The sequence below is a fragment of the Seriola lalandi genome, unplaced genomic scaffold, assembly GCF_002814215.2.
Source record: "Seriola lalandi dorsalis isolate HSWRI2012SDOR001 ecotype SW California unplaced genomic scaffold, Sedor1 jcf7180002054695, whole genome shotgun sequence".
Taxonomy (NCBI): domain Eukaryota; kingdom Metazoa; phylum Chordata; class Actinopteri; order Carangiformes; family Carangidae; genus Seriola; species Seriola lalandi.
The window spans coordinates 927,375-946,167 of record NW_019525248.1 but is presented as its reverse complement, the minus strand read 5'-3'; the positions used below and the strand labels follow the sequence as shown (position 1 = coordinate 946,167).

General features: G+C 41.3%; 1 protein-coding gene across 2 annotated transcripts in view; it reads right to left on the bottom strand.

Annotated features, from left to right (window-relative positions):
- The window catches only part of fibcd1b (fibrinogen C domain containing 1b), a 98,491-nt gene that overhangs the window by 41,905 nt on the left and 37,793 nt on the right, over nucleotides 1-18,793 (bottom strand). For both annotated transcript variants that reach the window (XM_023423976.2, XM_023423977.2), the window contains 2 exons: nucleotides 17,117-17,276; nucleotides 10,072-10,208 (listed from right to left, as the gene is read on the bottom strand). In XM_023423976.2, coding sequence (XP_023279744.1) covers nucleotides 10,072-10,208; nucleotides 17,117-17,276 — 297 coding nt within the window. The remainder of the gene's footprint in view (nucleotides 1-10,071; nucleotides 10,209-17,116; nucleotides 17,277-18,793) is intronic.

Sequence of the window (18,793 nt, the reverse complement as noted above, 5' to 3'; positions counted from 1 at the left end):
GTGGGGGGGGTGGGGTTGCTGTAACATGTTTTGTCACAGTGCCTGTGTCAGCAAGGCCCTATAAACTAAGTATTGACGGTTAAGTCTCTCGTACTCTTCCTCCCCAGTCGAGGGAACTCTGTGACAGTTCTTCAGAAAAGTGAGACCCGTGTTCCAGGACTGCAACCCCGTCGCAACTTGTCAAAGAAAAAAAAAACATTTTCCAGAAAAAGAAATCGTAAAAAAACAGCCTGTTTTGTAAGAGCATTTTGTGTAAATAAAGTGACTCGGTACAGTAAGTACTAAGACTGGCTAGAACTACATACTACAGTATGTGTGAGTTATAGGTAAACCATTTTAACCATCAAACGCTTAAGTCGAGTAAAGTGCCCAAATAGTATTAACAACAATATCTCCTATCCTTAATGACCATCTCACCCAACACTTGCTAAAGGGGTATTGCATTGGCATGATCACGTTAAGCTCCCTGTAATCTCTGCAGTAGATGAAGGCTACTTAACAAGCTGCCTTAAGCTCTTCAGCAGGCTTTCTGTCAACTAGTGGGAGCCCACAGCGTGCACAGACGGACACCCTGACTGACAGACCAGAGCAAGGGGAAGAATCCACACAAGCACTCCAAAGCTGATTGGGGCAGATTTACAGTCTGGCATATGACTGGGTGGAAAATAGGAAATGTGCCAATAACTTGTTAGCTCCTGGCATGTACACACTGTGAGCACACTATGTTTATATGTTTGGTGCTTTGGCAGCAGATGTCACTTAGTACTGCTGCTCTATACTGACAAACTGAAGATAATTGGTAACATCTTCAGAGAGTGATTAATACATCAGCCATAAGAGACGGACTGAATTACACAGAAAAAAAAGGTTAAATAGAGAAATACGCAGAAACTGAGGCACTGAAAACAATATAAACAAGTTGAGTATAAAAATGAATAAAAGAAAAAAGAAATGAATAAATGAAGCATGGTTTGAGACTAATGGAATCAGCTCCAAAGGCTGCCACACACCTTCTTTTATAGATTTAAGATAGATCAAAACAAACTGGCAGAGGGATTGCTAACAATTTGATTACATTGTTAAGAATATTGATGATGTGGTGGCAAATTCAACAATGTCTGATGAAAGCACTCGTAAAAACCACAGCAGTCGGCAGAATTTCTATCTTCAAAGAGGACTGCCAACATCTGTTGGTGAATGTTTTATAATCCTATCAGAAAGACAGATGTGCTCTGAACACAGCAGCAGCAGCAGCGAGCGAGAACAGAAGGAGAAACACAATCATCCACAAACCCTCTTTCTCTCTCTCACACACACACACACACACACACACACACACACACACACACACACACACACACACACACACAGACACAAACGAAATTCCCGCATTTACATGTACTTAAGTAAAAAAGATTATTTCTGGCTTTCAGCAGTAACCTGATTTTTGAAGCATCATATAAACAAGAAACCTGGTTTTCCTTATTGGGTTAAAGGATTAAGAGAGACCGGGTTAACAGGTAGATTTCTGCTGAGGTTTCCTGTGCATGGGCATGACAAAGACCCCGTGCGGGGAAGTATTTATTATCACATTGTTAGCAGCGTGTCAGGATAAAAGGAAAGATCACAACTGACATGCTCACAATGACCATGCTAACCGTGCACGCTGATGTTTTCAAAGTCTACACAGAGCACAGCTGAGACTGAGAGTTTTGCAGGTATTTGGTCCTAAATCATAAAATTATTGGACAAATGAAATGAAGTACATGCATGATAGTACTAGGGGAAAAGTCAGTGGAGTTATTGTCATTTATCTCAAAGGGAACATCAATGTCTGTCAAAAAGTTTGTCACCATTAAGGTGGCACTAGCTGAAAAGTCAGGGGACCACCACTCAGTAGGATTCATCCTCTGGGGACCACGTGTCTCAGCTCCGGCAGTGACTCCAGTTTTCTTCTTTGTATTTCCCTGTGTTCTCCCTGTTTTCCCCTGTGTCTCCTCCTCCCCTGTCTGTCTGTCTGTGTGCATGTGTGCATGTGTGTGTGTGTGTGTGTGAGTCTGTGTGTCATGGGCGCAGCTTAGCTCATCTGGCACCTGCTTCAACTACAACATCTCTCTGCAATCGCCTCATCATCTCAGAGTTCAAGAACCACGGCTCACCTTCCTCGCGTTGTCGGATTGTTCCGCCTGCTCAGTAGTAGCTACACTCTCAGCTATCTCAGCTATCATCGAGTAATTCTTGTGATTTTCCACGTGACACTCGGCAACCAGATTTTCTCTGCCTATAGGATTCCAGTCATTTCCGTTCACACCGCCTCAAACTCATTACTCAGCCATCCCATCTCTCACTCAGCAAGCCACCTGCCATCCTTCCACTCATCAGCCCGCTGGTACCCCGCCATCACCAGCCCCCCTCGCCCCTCATCTACCATTAGTATCCATTAAATCCACCTTTTACACCTAAACCTCCCTGTCAGTGTCAGCTTTTGGGTCCTAAAAAATGATAGCCTTAACACCATGGATGTCTGTGCAACATTTGAAGGGGAAGCATGTAGTATTTGCAGAGGTAGATCAGTCATGACCAAAGTGGTGGATCGACTCCTTGCTGCTTGCATGGCAAAAAGTAAATAAAATACAGAAAATGTAAACTGTAAACCAAAACTTGACTATTCTGGGTCAGTAATCTGACTCTTCTAGCACATACGCTGTATGGTAAAAGCCTTAGTTTTCACAGAAACGTGTTTCTTTTGACTGCTTAAGCTTTTAGTCGGAAAAAAGAAAATCTCTAATGGCATATAAAACATCCAGCAGCAGTGATATTGCTGAGAGTCCCATTTGTGCGTCTGCTCATGTAGCAGGGAGGAAATACAAAATCAGTGAATGCTCCTGCAGCAGCCCTCACACAGCTGTCTAACCTTTCCTCACATAACCTGCACATGGCCCCGGCTAATGGCGCTAATATCCTGAAGGACATGTCTGACGCTACATGTGATAATGCTTCTAGTAGACAGCTTGTGCTCTTGTTTCAGCAACACAATAAACTGTCTCCTCATTCCAGTTTTAATGAGGGTAATGTTAGCACCTTTGTCCAGAGAACTGAACACTAAAAAAAAAGAATACATACATATATATATATATATATATATTCTTTTGAGTAAACTCATTGTCCGTGAATCTAAACAGTATAGGAAACAAATATGTTTGGAACAAAAGTTAGATTGTACGCTGAAGTTTTCAATTTCCCTACCTTACAAAGCATTTACAGATAAGACACAACTGCAAAAACATCCGTCCTGGGTTTTCTTTTTTTCCAAACCAATAAACTAACAGAGATGAAATATTGAAGAAGCTCTGAGCCAGATAGAAATAGTGAAAAAGCCTATACCGTACACTCCAAAATGCTCAAAAGGCACTCCAAGCCTCTAAAGGAGTGATACAACATGCACACAATCGTACATTCAATCTCAAACTTTTACATTTCAGTTCTTAGCTGAATTGAATATTTGAGAGTGATTGCAGTACTTCTGATAAAAGCACCATTTGATAATGCAACTCTACACTGCACTCTGATATATGTACTCTCATTCATTATTTATGCTGTGGTCATTTTTAGTCCCTTCCTTTTAACAAATAAAATAGTAATAATAGAAGACATTACCCTAAGCCGTGAGGCTGTATTTGAATGGTATTTGAAATCTTCCTTCACTGAAACAGGTAGACCACATGCCCAAAGGATTACTTCATCTGAGTGAGGGGCTTGTGTGTGTGTATGTATATTTTAGTATGTTTGTGTGTGACTGGGTGGGTCTGTAAGCACATATGAACACACATTTAGTGAATGTCGACCTACTCTGCGCTTCTTTGACTACGTGTAAAGGTCATTTTGTCCCATCCAACTCATTCTGTAGAGGTAGGCAGAGTGCGTGCTAAGTGTGTGTTTGTATATATGTGTGTGTGTGTGTGTGTGTGTGTGTGTGTTGAGGGGGCTTAGGGCCTAGTGATGACAGCTCTTTTCTTTTATGTCCTATCTGCCATCATCTCTCCTTCCTGTGTGGTCAGACACTCTCCAGGGCCTGAGTTATGTCAGTGGAGAAATACCGACCAATTTCCTCTGACAACCGCCCACATCAACCTGTACTAATGTCTCCTCTTCTCTTCTTTCCTCTCCTCTTTTCTTCTCTTCTCTTCCTCTGCAGTTCTTCAAATTGACACTAAATGACACTAATGATTTAGATTCTATCGAACTTGCATGAACCACCACAGACTTCTCTCACAAAATACACATCCGATATATAGTTGTTTTTTTCTTTAAGAAGTTCAAGTCTCAGCAGCTCGAGTCACAGTTTCCCTGTGAGTCTTGGTGATTTGTTATTTTTCCAGATTTAAGATTAAAAGACTAGATAAAAGACTACACTTTTGCCTAAAATAATAATTACAGAATTGAACCTGCCTAAAAGATGCCCTGTGCGAGTTTTCCTGCAAACAAACAAAGGTTATGTTTACATTAAGTGTTACTCACCAAATTAACTGTGTTTCCTCTAACAAAGGTGTTGATAGCATTTTATTTTTTATGGTGCATTGCTGCTTATCCGAATAATTTGAAACTACTGTCAGGAAAGTGTATTGTGTCACTGGCATGTACCCACGAAACAAAGCTCCATAGTGCTACAAGATGTCGAAAACTCCACAGGGAACTTTTAATATCCCGAGGTTTTCTGAAATCAGTTGCCCTAAAGACACTGTGTGTAAACCTACAGTATCTTTGACATGTCATAAAGTCAGCAACTGTACTCATTAATGTCACTTACACAGCATGCACCTAGAGTTTGTTGAGCTAACATTAGCTACCAGAGAGCATGTTGTTGTTTGCATTGGTTAACAGGATGGTGTGTCAGTCTATCAAACCTAGCTGTAGTGATTACCGCTGAACTCCACCCACCTCAGCTCTACTCAGGATTTCCTGCCTCCTATAGCTGACAGTATGACTGGAAGCTTAAAACCATACAACCATGAAACAAACACTTTTTAATGGCAACACAGGTCTGGACACACGTTCAGAAAGTATTCAGCACTTTTTTCACATTTTGTTATGCTGCAGGCAGCAAATGGTTGAAATTAATTTATTCCCTCATCAATGTATACTCAATATCTTAGAATGAGACACTTTTAGAATTTTTTGCAAATTCATTAAAAAGAAAAACTGAAATATCACGTTGACATAAGAATTCAGAATCTATGCTATGAAACGTAATATTTAGGTACCTCCAATTTCTCTTCATCATCTTTGAGATGTTTCTACATTTTGACTAGAGTCCATCTGTGGTAAATTCAATTGATTGGACGTGATGTGGAAAGGCACACGCCTGTCCATATGAGGTCTCACAGCTGACAATGCATGTCAGAGCAAAAACCAAGCCGGGAGGAGGAAGGAACTGCCTGATGAGCTCAGACACAGGATTGTGTTGAGGCACAGATCTGAGGAAGGCTATAAAAAATTCTGCTGCATTGGAGGTTCCCAAGGGCACAGCGGCCTCCATAACTCTACAATGGAAAAAGTTTGGAACAGCCAGGACTCTTTCTAGAGCTGGTCGCCTGGCCAAACTCAACGGTCGGGGGGGCCTTGGTAACAGAGGTGACCAAGAACCCAATGATCACTCTGGCTGAGCCCCAGAGATCCCCAGTGGAGATGGGGGAAACTTCCAGAAGGACAACCATCACTGCAGCTCTCCACCAATCTGGGCTTTATGACAGAGTGGCCAGATGGAAGCCTCTCCTCACTGAAAGACACATGAACAAGATTCTCTGGTCTGATGAAACCAACACTGAACAGTTTGGTCTCAATTCTCAGTGTCATGTCTAAAGGAAACCAGGCGTTGTTCATCATCTGCCCAATACTGTCTCAACAATGAAGCATTGTGGTGGCAGAATCATGCTGTTGGAGATTGGTGAGTGTTGAGGGAAAGCTGAAAGAAGTAAAGTACAGAGAAATCCTTCATGGAAACCTGGCCGAGAGCACTCAGGACCTCGGACTGGGTCCTTTTCCAACAGGACATACAGCCAACACACAGGGGATTGGCTCAGGAACAACTCTGTGAATGTCCTTGCGTGGCCCATGCAGCCAGAGCTCTCTGGAGAGACCTGAAAATGGCTGTCCACCTACGGTCCCCATCTGACCTGACAGAGCTTGACAGGCTCCGCAGAGAAGAATGACAGAAAATCCCCAAATCCAGGTGTGGAAAGCTTGTTGCGTCACACCCAAGAAGACTCGAGGCTGTAATCGCTGCCAAAAGGTGCTTCAGCTAAGTACTGAGTAAAGGGTCTGAATACCAATGTCAGTCTGATAGCTCAGTCAGGGTATTGAGTGTAGATTGATGAGGGGGGGAAATTCATTTAAAAGATTTTGGCACAAGGCTGCAACATAGTATAATAAACACTTTACACTGTCTTCTCAGTAGCTACAGTGTGCAGAAGATAACCACGGAGAGTTTGCTAGAAACCTCCTTTTGTCTGGCGTCTTAACATGAAAAAGAAATAGGCTTTCATTTATATATGATCTATGAGTCATGCCCTAGAAGATGTTCTTGCCTATGTTCGTGTGATTTCAGTGATGTCAGCGGCACTCAGCGCAAACACTTCATATTCTGCTTTACCACCACCAGTACCACTGGCTATGCACATTAACATAGATTTATCCTCCTCTCTACTACACCTCAAAGCTACACCAACCATACATTTTCTGCCTCTCTCTCTCTCGCTCTTTGAAAGAACCTGACAGGTGTGTTACACATCATCTCCTTTTCTCTGAACTCTGGGGGAAGCAGGTCTACCTTTCTACTTAGAGTATTCAGCAAAAAACGAATAATAAGGCAGCATTTTAATTCGTGCAGAAACGCGGCATTGAGTAATTTATGGTATGGATGATCAGGTGAGAATCTGGGTTTTATAGTTTCATACAGAGATTATCTGTTTTTTTAAAAGCTAATTTGTCATTTACAAAGTGAGAAACTGTGGTTGCTGTGGGTGGTTGTGTTGGTTCGGGTTTTTGTTTGATTGTGCACCATGCAGAGAATTATGGAAAATGGCCTCTTTGATCATCCTTTTGCAATAGCTGATGGGATTCTTTTTTTTTTTTTTTTTGTAATTTCCTTAGAACTTTTGCAAACCTTGGTGGGCGTCAGGACCATGAACCATGAACCCTGCATGTTTCCTTACACATTAACATGCAACACAAATCCTTGGTAGACATATAAAGAGACATACAGACAAACATCCTCCTAAAGGTCTTCACCGACTGATGCTACAGTGCTGCTGATCGACATCTCTTCTTGTCGCCATTACTTAAGAAATCTGCATTATCCCCCCGGGCTCCCGAAGGGCGAGCTTTTTACTGCAAAGACAACAGAACAGAGAGATTTTATCGCAGAGGCTATATCTGAATTAAAGTGTTGCAGAGTATGGTATAAAAGATAAAAATAAAATTGCTGCTCCTATTGTGTTTCCTTCGTCTGTATGTCTCAATTTCTCCCTCTCTCCCTCTCTCTCTCTCTCTCTCCACATCAGATTCATCAGGCGCTCTCTTTTCTTTGTCTCTTCTGAGTCCTGCTTTCTCCTCTGTTCCCTCCCTCTTCTAAGTAACCTGCTCATCTCCTCAGTCTGTCTGCAGCAGTCTCTGCAACAGTGCTACGGTATGTCAAAGTATGCTAATGAGGCGGCAGCATATGGCTCATTCCTTATTTAAGCTCAGCCATCAGACAGACAGTAAGCCACTCAACTTGCCGAGCATCCCGTCTCCCTACCTGCCCCTGTTGGATCGCAGCACGATGATCTCTTAATGAGGCTCAAGCGTTATCACAATCAGCTCTACACACCTGGCAGGATCAGTAACTGCTACATTATCACTTCAATCTGAGCTGTGGTGTAACTCCTTTTATAAGACAAAATGCAAAGAGTGGTGGTTACTTAACACTGTTGCACTGTACGGATAAAAGGAGGGGTGGTGGGGGGGGGGGTGTGTGGAAAACTCACACTTGTGAGCTATATCTGTGGTAACTGCACAACACTTTTGCACAAACATTAATTCATGCATAGACAGAGACACACACACACACACACACACACACACACACACACACAGGCATTTGCCCAGCACTGACAGGCTGGTATGTAGCTCTATTCCATCATGCTGCGGTAAGCACTCTGTCACTCTGACAGTCTCGCTTTATTTGATGATAGGAGGGTACGACCTTGCCTATCTCACACAGTTAGTCACCGATTTACAAGTGCACACACATACACACAACTCACTGTCCTGCCAATGTAACAGTGACTTGGGCTGAAGTTTGACATGTACTGTATGTGTCTGTAGTGGAAGAGCGACATAAAAATTGGATTGTAAGACCATTCTAGGCATTTCTATTCTTCTTCTTCCTATTAATATTATGCTTGATCATATATGTAGCTACTGTAGAAGTATTAATGGCAGCACTAGTGTTCGGTGCAGTAAAAATCACATACAAATACAATTGAATGCGTGCACCTGCCGAAGATTGCTAGAAAATCTGTTTAAAGGTTTAAGAAATTATTCTTATCCAGAATTTCACACCTCTTTAACAACACATTCAAGGGAGGAAGTTTTATAATGTCCTTCTGAGGTGCTTTTAAAATATCCATCAAAATCTCATCAACAAGCCAGCATCACACCTGCAAACTGAAAGTGGATAGCAGACTTGATTTATAACTTATTGCAGTAGATTTATTTGTTCCCCCAAAGCATGTGGAACATTTTAATGGAGCCTGAACCACTTTGCATGACATGAAAGACAAAGAAATTATTTCCATAATAGTTAATTGTTCAACCATTTCAAATCAATCCTTGAATAGTTTGGACAACTTCTAAAATCAGCCCCTGGACGCTTCACTAAAATGTGCCACAACCTGTAAAAAAAGACTTGTGATGGATTCATGGAGCTGAAATTTCGAACTCTTTAAGTGTTACAAGGCCTTAGTTCTCTATTAGGAACCGCTCTGCCTTCCCTGAGGACTGCTACAGTACACTTCAGAACAAAGAGAAATAAATGGCTCTAACCAGTCAGATGTGTGTCTGTGTGTGTGCGTGTGTGTGCACGCACGCACGCACGCACGCAGTAAAATACATCTAAACCACACTTCCAAATATAACTTCAAACAGCTCGGTGTCAATGTTTGTTCACCTCGCTGTCTCTCACTCCCAAAAGACACAGCACTTCCAGTATACAGCCTCACTTAAACAACTATGTTTACTTTAGCAAGGCCAGACAACTGACAGATGTTTGATCAAGGAAAAAAAAACACCTGCTTTAAGAAACTTTAAAAATCTTTTTCCATGTTCCATCTATCTGTTTCTATCTTTTTAGAACACAAAAAAATATTATTATACAAAGATGAGAGTGCAAGATTTATAACACCAAAACATAAGCAGGTCAGAAATCTGTCAACTATGATGGAAACAGTTCCATTTGGTGAGTTTGAAGCACAATGACAAACTGCACAAAAAAAAAAACAAAGCTGGAAGCTGTATTTCTATGATCTGGCTGTGCATTTCTATACTGTATCTTTATATCCCATCTTTGTATAAGGTAAGACATTTCAGCATCAGCAGATATATTAGATTTACATAATTCAGTTGTGTTATGCGATCAGATGTCACCGTAACAGCTTACACTAGCTTTTGCATCTCTACCCCTGCTATTACAGCTCCATTTACTTAGCCTACTAAACAAAAAGTGTCACCATGATTCATCGGATATATTTCAGTTTTGTTGTGTCTCTCAGTGTTGGGTTTTTATTGGCTTTCTTTTGTCTCGCTCCCCTGCATTATTCATTTTCCCTTTCAGCACTTTACCTGTTGACATTCCCACTTCAAGAATGACTAATTAGTATTCTGCTTTCTAAATGAAAAGCAAAGCATGAAAAATAATGGACTGATTTCAAACAGGTGCTTTTGAAAGTTGTTGTTAAGATCGCCTCTTAAGGCAGTACAACTGTGTGTGTGTGTGTGTGTGTGTGTGTGTGTGTGTTTTTTCCTCTGACTCACTGTCCAGCCTCCTCCATCTGTGGTCATGTCACAGTAGACCTGGAAGCCTGCGGGGTGGTGCACAGGAAACACGGAGTAGATGCCATCCTCTCTCTGACCACTGGCGTACAGATCACCGCAGTCACGGGGACGTGAGCCTGGGGAGAGGTGAAAGTAAGGAGATGTGAAATAAATGAGGTCCGGTGTGGCTCGCTAAGAGGCTAAGGGTGCTTGGAGTAGGAGAGTAAAATCAGGTAATAAAGAGAAGATGAGGGAAAACATGAGATAAAACTTGTCATACTGTGCCTTCTCCCTAGAGCCAGGCACTAGAGATGCACATAAGTACAGTAAAGATGAAGGTGTACGGTTGTAGGTTGTGAAGTCATCCTGTCAAAATGAAACCTTCAAAGGGTTTTGCTTACTCTATATTTCTGAACCATTTTCTGAAATGACGGCTCTTGAAAAGGATAGAAAGAGCAATGAGGAGGTAGAGAATGTCTGTGTTGAGAGGGAGGACAAAAAAAAAAAAAAAGAGATAGATGATGAGACGGATCGGCGGGTGATAGATGACACAGTGGGACAACAGAGTCTAAGTGCGGCGAGGATAAAACCATGAAAAAAGATGGAATGCAAGTGGGTCAATATAAAGACAGGAAAGCACGTGGGACGACGACACGACAACACAAGTAACAGGAAACAAAAGACGTATGGAAGTCAGAGACGCAGAACTATTTGGCTCAGTGAGGAGATATATACATTTGAGTGATACAACACAGACGAAGAGACAGAAAGGGTGAGGAGAGTGGGGAGAGTATGTAACAGACAGGCACGAAAGAGAATTCAGGAAGAGTTAGTGCATAGAAGAAGTGACAGAGACAGGGAGCTTGTACGCTACAGCAGAGCAGAACAGTAGCACCCTTGTCTGTGACTGAGAAACCCATCTTACACTAGGGACACAAAATCTATTCCCCAGGAAGCAGGAAAGGAACTCTGTGATGAGGACAATGTCATAGATTATGCATGCCAGCCCTTCACCGGGTCAAACTCCTGAATTTAAAACAGCCTGGAGAGCTCTTGAAAAGGCCATACAAGATTTTTTTTTTTTTTCTTAATAGTCCCTACACGATGTGGAATGTTTGGTCTCCCCGAAGCTTTTCCGTTTCTCTGTGTAAGCCTTGACTAATAAGCTCCGACTTAGCATTTCCCAGTTTTTCTTTTCATTACAGGAAACTGAAGCTGTCTAGGTTTCATGGGACATTAAAAAAAGACAATATCATCATTATTTAAGAATTTGGTCCTCTCTAACAAAGGATTTCAAAGAGTTTCAGCTTAATGATCTGATCCCTTGCAGGAGAGAAATTCCTCTACCCCACCTCTTGGATTGTACTGTTACTCCAGGTCCACTTCAGCTCGTCTTCTTCACGACTTTACTCGCACTGAGATTAAGAATTTTGATTGTCCATTATTTGGTAATTCCTCCGCCGTTCCTTTTCACAGAGCAGTGTTCAGAGCTGAATGTGTACCCTCGTCATCTAACGGACATGATGTGTCACAGAAGGTTTCCGGTCATGGCTGCAACCAGTTCTTCGTATCACTTGCATCATTTTTGTTGTCAGTTTTCCAGTCACTAATTCTTCCCGTCATTTCGGAGACACCTGTTCCCTCTTGCCCCGCAGTAGGTATCAGCTCTCCAGAATTGTCAGTGTTTCCCGCCTTCAGCCATCACCTGATTCCCACACTCACCTGTGCACCAGTTCCCAAGCCTATAATTAGCTCTCATATACTATACCAACCACTTTCCCTCAGTTCTCTGCCGGATTGTTGTGCAATTTGCCTTATTATCCCGTCTACCTGCTGCCTGTTTCTACCTGCATGGACCATGTTTTTTCACCTGGTATTAACATGTGACCTGCACCTAGATACATTATCAGGATAATGTGCATTTGCATTTACGGCAGGCATCATTCATTTTTAAATAACCTTTAGTAATCAAAGACTTGCGGGCTGCTGCTGTTATGTTTACCTTTTACTGCTTGCCTCTAGGGGAGCTGGAGTTAAGTGGCGTTTTTGAACTTGCTGGGTTTACATTTGGCCAGATAGGATATTGGGCAAATGCCTGGTTTGCTTAGGGTCTTTGCCTGCCTTACCCCTCTTGCTTTGTTTTCCCGTTTGTCACCTTTTGACGACCCCCTACCATTTGCTGACACGGTAAACTTTGTTTTACCAGGGCCTGCCTGTCTCTGAGTCCGCTGAGCCTTTACATTTTCCTACACAGTACAGTTCTCTTACTGAATAGCCCCCCTGTTTGTTTGTCCATAGATAAAAATAATCTTAGCACTTCATATGCTCTAAAGTTTCCTAAAATACTAAAACAGTTGAAGGAAGAGGCTGGTGATATTCTGTATTTTTCTTACTGTCAACAAATCCCATGAAAACACAAACACATTCAATAGGTCTGTCTCTCATTACTTTCTGAACTCTCTGGTCCCTGCTGACATATTTATTTATTAAAAGACTGAAATTCTTCCTAACACAGGTGGGCACTGTAGTTTCCAGCAATTGTTACTCAAAATGGAATACAGCAATGCATTTGTTGGGGCTATTTTCAGCTACAGATTTGGTGCTCCATTGAGGATTTATAGCAGCAGGATGTTGGACTGACTCAAAGGAAAGCCTGTGATTATAAAGGAGCATGTCAGCCATTGTGATGGTGTGGTCTATTGATGTATTTTTAATACAGAGATAGCTAGAGGTCTATGGCACAGAGTAAGAAGGTAAAGTATATCAGGCTTTGGATATGCAGACAGTAGTTGTTTTCCTGAATCACATCTGTACGGCGACACAATCATCAGTCACATAAACCCTCCAAAGTAAGACATTCTGACATCGCAGGCAGTGCACAGTAGGAACTGAACTCATTTAAATGCACCCTGTCCCCCTATCCTCAGCTAACACTGCTCATTTAGTGGCAAGCATCACAGTTAGTTTCCAGCCATGAATATGTCCCGCATCTAAAATGTATTTATGCTTTGGCTTTCTTTCTTTTGATTTATAGCGCATTTCTCAGAAGACTGAATAATTTATACGACAAAATAATAATAACAATAATAAAGAAATCTAGCAAATGTCAAACCAATACTTACATATTTACATCTTACAAAAGATATGAACTTTGGCTTGCAAAGCCAAATGAAAAGTAGCATTCCTGCAGTGGTTTCAGTGGGACAGACAGGAAGTCGCAGATATTGATGGTTGTGTCTCATACTTAAATACATATGCAAACAGCTGACAGACATACATAAAAAATGAAAATGTACTGTTGTGTGTAAATGTGCAGAGAGTTTTTATTTACTTGTGCTGCAGTGTGAACAGTTAATATATTAGATATTCAGTACCTGGTCAACTGACCATATGTCAGAATGATACAGAATTACAAATTATTCTGTTATTCTGGTGTAGCATATACATTAAAATGCTAATAAGATACATGATTTCTGTAAGAAATACACAAATAGGCAAAAGTGAGCTAACCCACACAAGAATGCTACAAGAAAAAATGGATTTATTGTATGATAAATAAATATGCACATGTAGAGAAGATGTGCATGTTGTTTATCACTTGTAATTTGAGCTGATGTTTTTATAGTTTCTCGAGTTGGTTCTCTGGTTCAGTATAGATCTTTTTGATAAAATGTCAAGGCTGCGCTCCACAAAAACACTGAATGATTGTTCCTGGGTGCTTTTGTTGTAGTTTTTCCTGGAGCAACAGGAGTGGAAACCTGTACACAGCTGCTTTCCAAGAAGGATTTGATGGACTTACTGTAGAGTGTACACGTACACGCACACATGGTATTTAGCAGATCCGAAACATATTGGTTTTATGTCAGACTACATTTTTTGATATAATGTATTATTGTGCTGAATCATACAGAGAGCATGTATGAAAGAATCCTGAGCCCTGTCCATGGTGCTGAACCTCGGTGCTGGTTGTTCAATTAGTCTGAATGCTGTACCGCTTTACCCCTGACATTTACATAGCTTTAGGATATCTATGCTTTAAATAGGTCAATGTTAGGCACTCTGAGGATACTGTGAATATTTACATGAACCATTCAAGAATAATAAATTATAAATCAAATAACAGAGACATATACCCTGAAGATAGCGCCATTGTTATTGCAAAGTAGTTATTGCAGACTAATTGGGAACTAATTTCTTAAAGATTTATTTTAATTAACCAACTTTTGGCTCTATAAGAAAGGAAAAAGCTACAAATTGAGCTACAAAGGGGAGACTGTCATTGCAAATAATAAGTACTGCTGCATGAGATTAGGCTTGGTTATTGCCTCCTCCCTTTGCCTATATAGAGCACAGGACAGTATAATGACCTGTCAGGTGTGATATTCCAGGTATAAGAACAAATGGATGCTGTTTTAAGAAAATTCAAAAAATATTAGTCAAGGGAAAGGCTTTGAATGCCTGACAGATTCAGCACCATGGAAAGCATTGCCCATAAAACCAAATGTGAATTTGAATTTGGTTTATGATTAAATGCTTCTGCCTGTGTATTGTCTTCCCTTGCAGGCAAAGTACAGAAATAGAAAATTCTCTAGAGTGCTCACATATAGATACACAAAGTAAACAAGGATATATTCATCTCTCACATCCATGTCACAAAGAATAGTAAATTCAAACCATCAGCGTGAAGTGTATCCCATAGTCCAGTGTGCTGTCCATGAATACCCCTTGTACAATGGCTAATGAAAGCAGAGTCAAACTTACTAACACATGGGACCTCTTTCCTACATAAAACTGCTGCAAATGGAGGCTCTATGGATGTACGAAAAATAGTAATAATGAGCTGTAATCCCTTCCAGATAGCTGACTGAAGTGGACACCTGTTTCCATCTGCTTCCCTACAAAATAATGAGAACAGGAGCAGCCTATGAGCAAAACTCCAACAGCCCAACAGGGCTGATGCAATCATCATTACAACCTTGTACTGGATGCTGACTTAACCATGTTATACAGTTTGAAAAATACATGGAGCTCACACATAACCGGACATTTTCCCTACTGTATACAGTCTAATACAAAGCAAGACATTAGCCATGCAGTAAATATTACCTTCTGAGACTTATAATGTTTATTCTCTGTTAAGGCTTTTCTGAACAGTATTGCTACTTCACATCTCATTGCATCATATTGTGAGGTGTTGTAGTAATTGTGTTCTCCCCAAGCACATACTGTACAAACGGGGCAGGAAATGCTATGCAGCTCATAAATTGACTAATGATTTCCCTCACAATGGGGAACAAAAAGTTTCTGTTTCTGCCTCTGTCGCTGTTATCATTACTTTATAGCCAGGAGATAACAAATTAAAGTAAAGCTCGAAGAAATTATTCCACAATTGGGCTATGATACCTACTGTGAGATAACAATTCTTCTAAGATCTGAGGGATAATTTCTCTATTGATTGATTTATAATTTATTGCCACCCAGAATGCTGCTATGTTTGAAGTGACTGTGTTAAGGCAGGAAAAAATCCTAAAAGGTAGAATGAGGCATAAAGCTACAAAACATATGATTTACCCACCACTTCAGCACCATGGACAGAGCTTCAACCAGTCTAACCACACTGTCCAGTGAAAATGTCAACTTTTCATGACTTGAAAACTTTTTTGGATAATTCAACTGGCTTTTTAAATGATGGTTTTCACTCAGTAGCAGGACTTCTAAATTCTTGGTGTAAAGGCTTGATTGGTCTCATTTTACAGATCTCAATCTGATTTTAGGTACTGATATGTCATATATACATATCAGTAGTGGATATGCAATACAGATTAGATATAGATTAAAAATTTAATTTAATTTGTAACACGGTGGCACAGTGATGGCCTCACAGCATGAAGGTTGTGGGTTCGAAGCTGCTGGCCCTCTGGGGCCTTTTTGTGGTGGTTGTTTCTCTCTATACAGTGATAGAATGGGGACCTGTCCAAAGTGTACTCCACCCTCACCCCAATGTCAGCTGGGATTGGCTCCAGCCCCCCCGCTACCCTAAAAGGATAAGCAGAATAGCTAATGAGTGAATGAATGAATGTGTGTATGTCACACTCCTGGAAACCTGCAGATGTTTAGAACCGAAGAAGAGCAGAAGAGAAGAGCTACTCGAGAGGGTTCCTAGACAGATGCATACTCAAGCTTTCAGTTTTACCTTCAAACCATTGTCAGGAGGAGCGGGTAGAAATTTTAGCAAACAACAATTGATAGGTAGCAGGTGTGCCAGCTAATTGCTCAATTGCATCAATTAGGTTGATGATGCCACAGGCCTAAACTGTGTGTAAGGCAGGATATTAATAAAACCTTGAACGTCATGTATTGAACTTCACTCCCTTCGAGTAAAAGTGAGTCTGACAGTTTGAAAATATCCATCCGCTCTTATTCAACATTCCTAGTACATTCCTATGCCCAAATGTTTGCAGATGTATGAAGCATCTACTACATTCTCAAGTCGTGCTTCTCACGGAAAAACGTGAACAGAATCTCTCTTACTCTATTATGCATACTGTATGCTATACATGAATGGCCCTCACTCTGTGATCCTTGGCTACCTATGTAAGGCAAATCCAACAGGGGAATGCCATTGGGTATGCTGTGCCTGGTTAAAAGCCTTCCAATGGGATGATGCCTCAGGCCCTTTTCTGCCTCTCAGAAACACAGCCGCAATGGACATGCAAGTCATTTCTCATGTACAGTAAAAAATTCCACATCCCTACCAAGGCCATGGGATAATGTGGATGAGATGTAGCCCAGAGAGGCATAGTGATATCGGCTGGGATGGATGAATATGTGGTAAGATGAATAACAGACAGACCACACTGGAATATAATTTTACAGAATGGTGGAGTGGTGCTGACAGAGGGAGGGATCGCGACATGGAGCAGAATACAGTGGAAGAAGGTCAAACATATAGGTACCCACTGATGTATGAATCCTATCGACACACACAGAGGGACAGTCCGTCCAGACAGGGACACACAATCAAGCCACGCCTCATTTCTCTTACCATTGGAGCAGCCCTTGAAACGGGCCCCTCTGACTGGTGCCCTCTGCAAGTCGGCCTTGACACGCGCCTTCAGGCCCACATTCTCCTTCTGCATGGCATTAAGCGCATCACTCACTGAGTTCACTACCTTCACCATGTTGATCTGGCTGTCTGACAGCAGCTGCAACACAGAGGAAAACATATTCATAGTTAAAGACATTAACAGTGCAATTTACGCCGTGTTGTTTGTTGTCTTTTAACTGAATAACTACAAAGTGTGCATACTTTTCATTACCTCTGATCATTTCTCAAAGTGTACCGAGGGTCTTTAAAACCTTCCGGCAGACAGTGCTTTCCATTTATTTCATTACATTTATAAAAATGACCAATTAGACATTTAAAGTCGTGATTTCTTAAAGTTCTTCAAATTTTCACCATATCAAACCCAATTTTGAAACATGTAATGGTTAGCATTTATTCTGCTATAACCATTAAATGAAATTGTCAGTGGCAGACTCAGTGCCTCTGCTGAATTCAAATGGTGTTTGATTCGAAAGGAGCCACATTTGTCAAGTAGTTCTGTAATTCTGATGAGCAGAACAGCAGGTCCGAGCTATTTTGAAAAGGAAACATATTTGTGTGAGTACAAGTGCAGCTACAGTGACATTAAGAAGACATCAAATTTTCATCATGGCTCTACTACTAGGGAAATACATGACTTGCTCGTCCTCCTCTTTTGTATTTATGACTGAGCAGCTGCTCAAAGTGCGTTTCCTGCCCACAGTGATCGATGAATTTAAGATCTGAGATCCAAAACATTTTATCTTTTTTTTTTTTTTTCATTAGTAATGTAGGAAGGGGACTCGGGAGATCTCGAGAGGGATGCTCTACCATCAGACATTTTACAATACAGTGATAAAAGATCATATTCACTTTATCTGTTTCCTTAGCATTTCACTCCTGGATTCGATGCCTTGTTAAAAGCATGTGGACATAATGCTCTTCAGCAGCAAACTCAGCTGCCAGAGCATCCTTGAACAAACCAGCAAGGACAGTTTTCAAAGTGTCAAGCGCATGACCATGTGACATTGGAAAAAAAAAAAGTTGGTGTATTGAAAAGGCTGCCTGGAAGGTAGAACTCTATGTTAGAAGTTTTGGTATTCTTCAAAACACAATAATAATGTACTGTATGTATATTATACTAATTTTGCAGTTAATAAGCTACAACATGCACCATATAACCATTGGTACAGTATAGTCCTTATGGGACCTTAAGAAACACACAGGTGCAGAGACCGCCCTGTGTAGCAAAGACACCACATGGTACCTGTTCCCCATAATGCACCCTGGTGATTGCCGTGAAACACAAAGAGCCCTGTGGGAAGGCTGGTGATGAATGTGTGTGCTCGGCCTAGCAGAGAGCAGGGTAACCTCTCTGATCTGCTGTGGTCACTTTGTTTCCTGCAGCCCTTTATGTGCTGTTCGTTGCAGAAAGGTCGTTTTCACATATTGCCCTAGTTGGCCGACGCCTATGCACAGCCAGGTGTTGGGTTCTATATCTAGGCTACACACACACACACACACACGGTACATTTGAATGTATGAGAAATATTGCTCTTGCTCATGCTCGCACAAAAGGCAAACTCTCTCGCTTCCTTCCTCTCGTCTTCCTCCACTCAATCTCATACACACTCACAA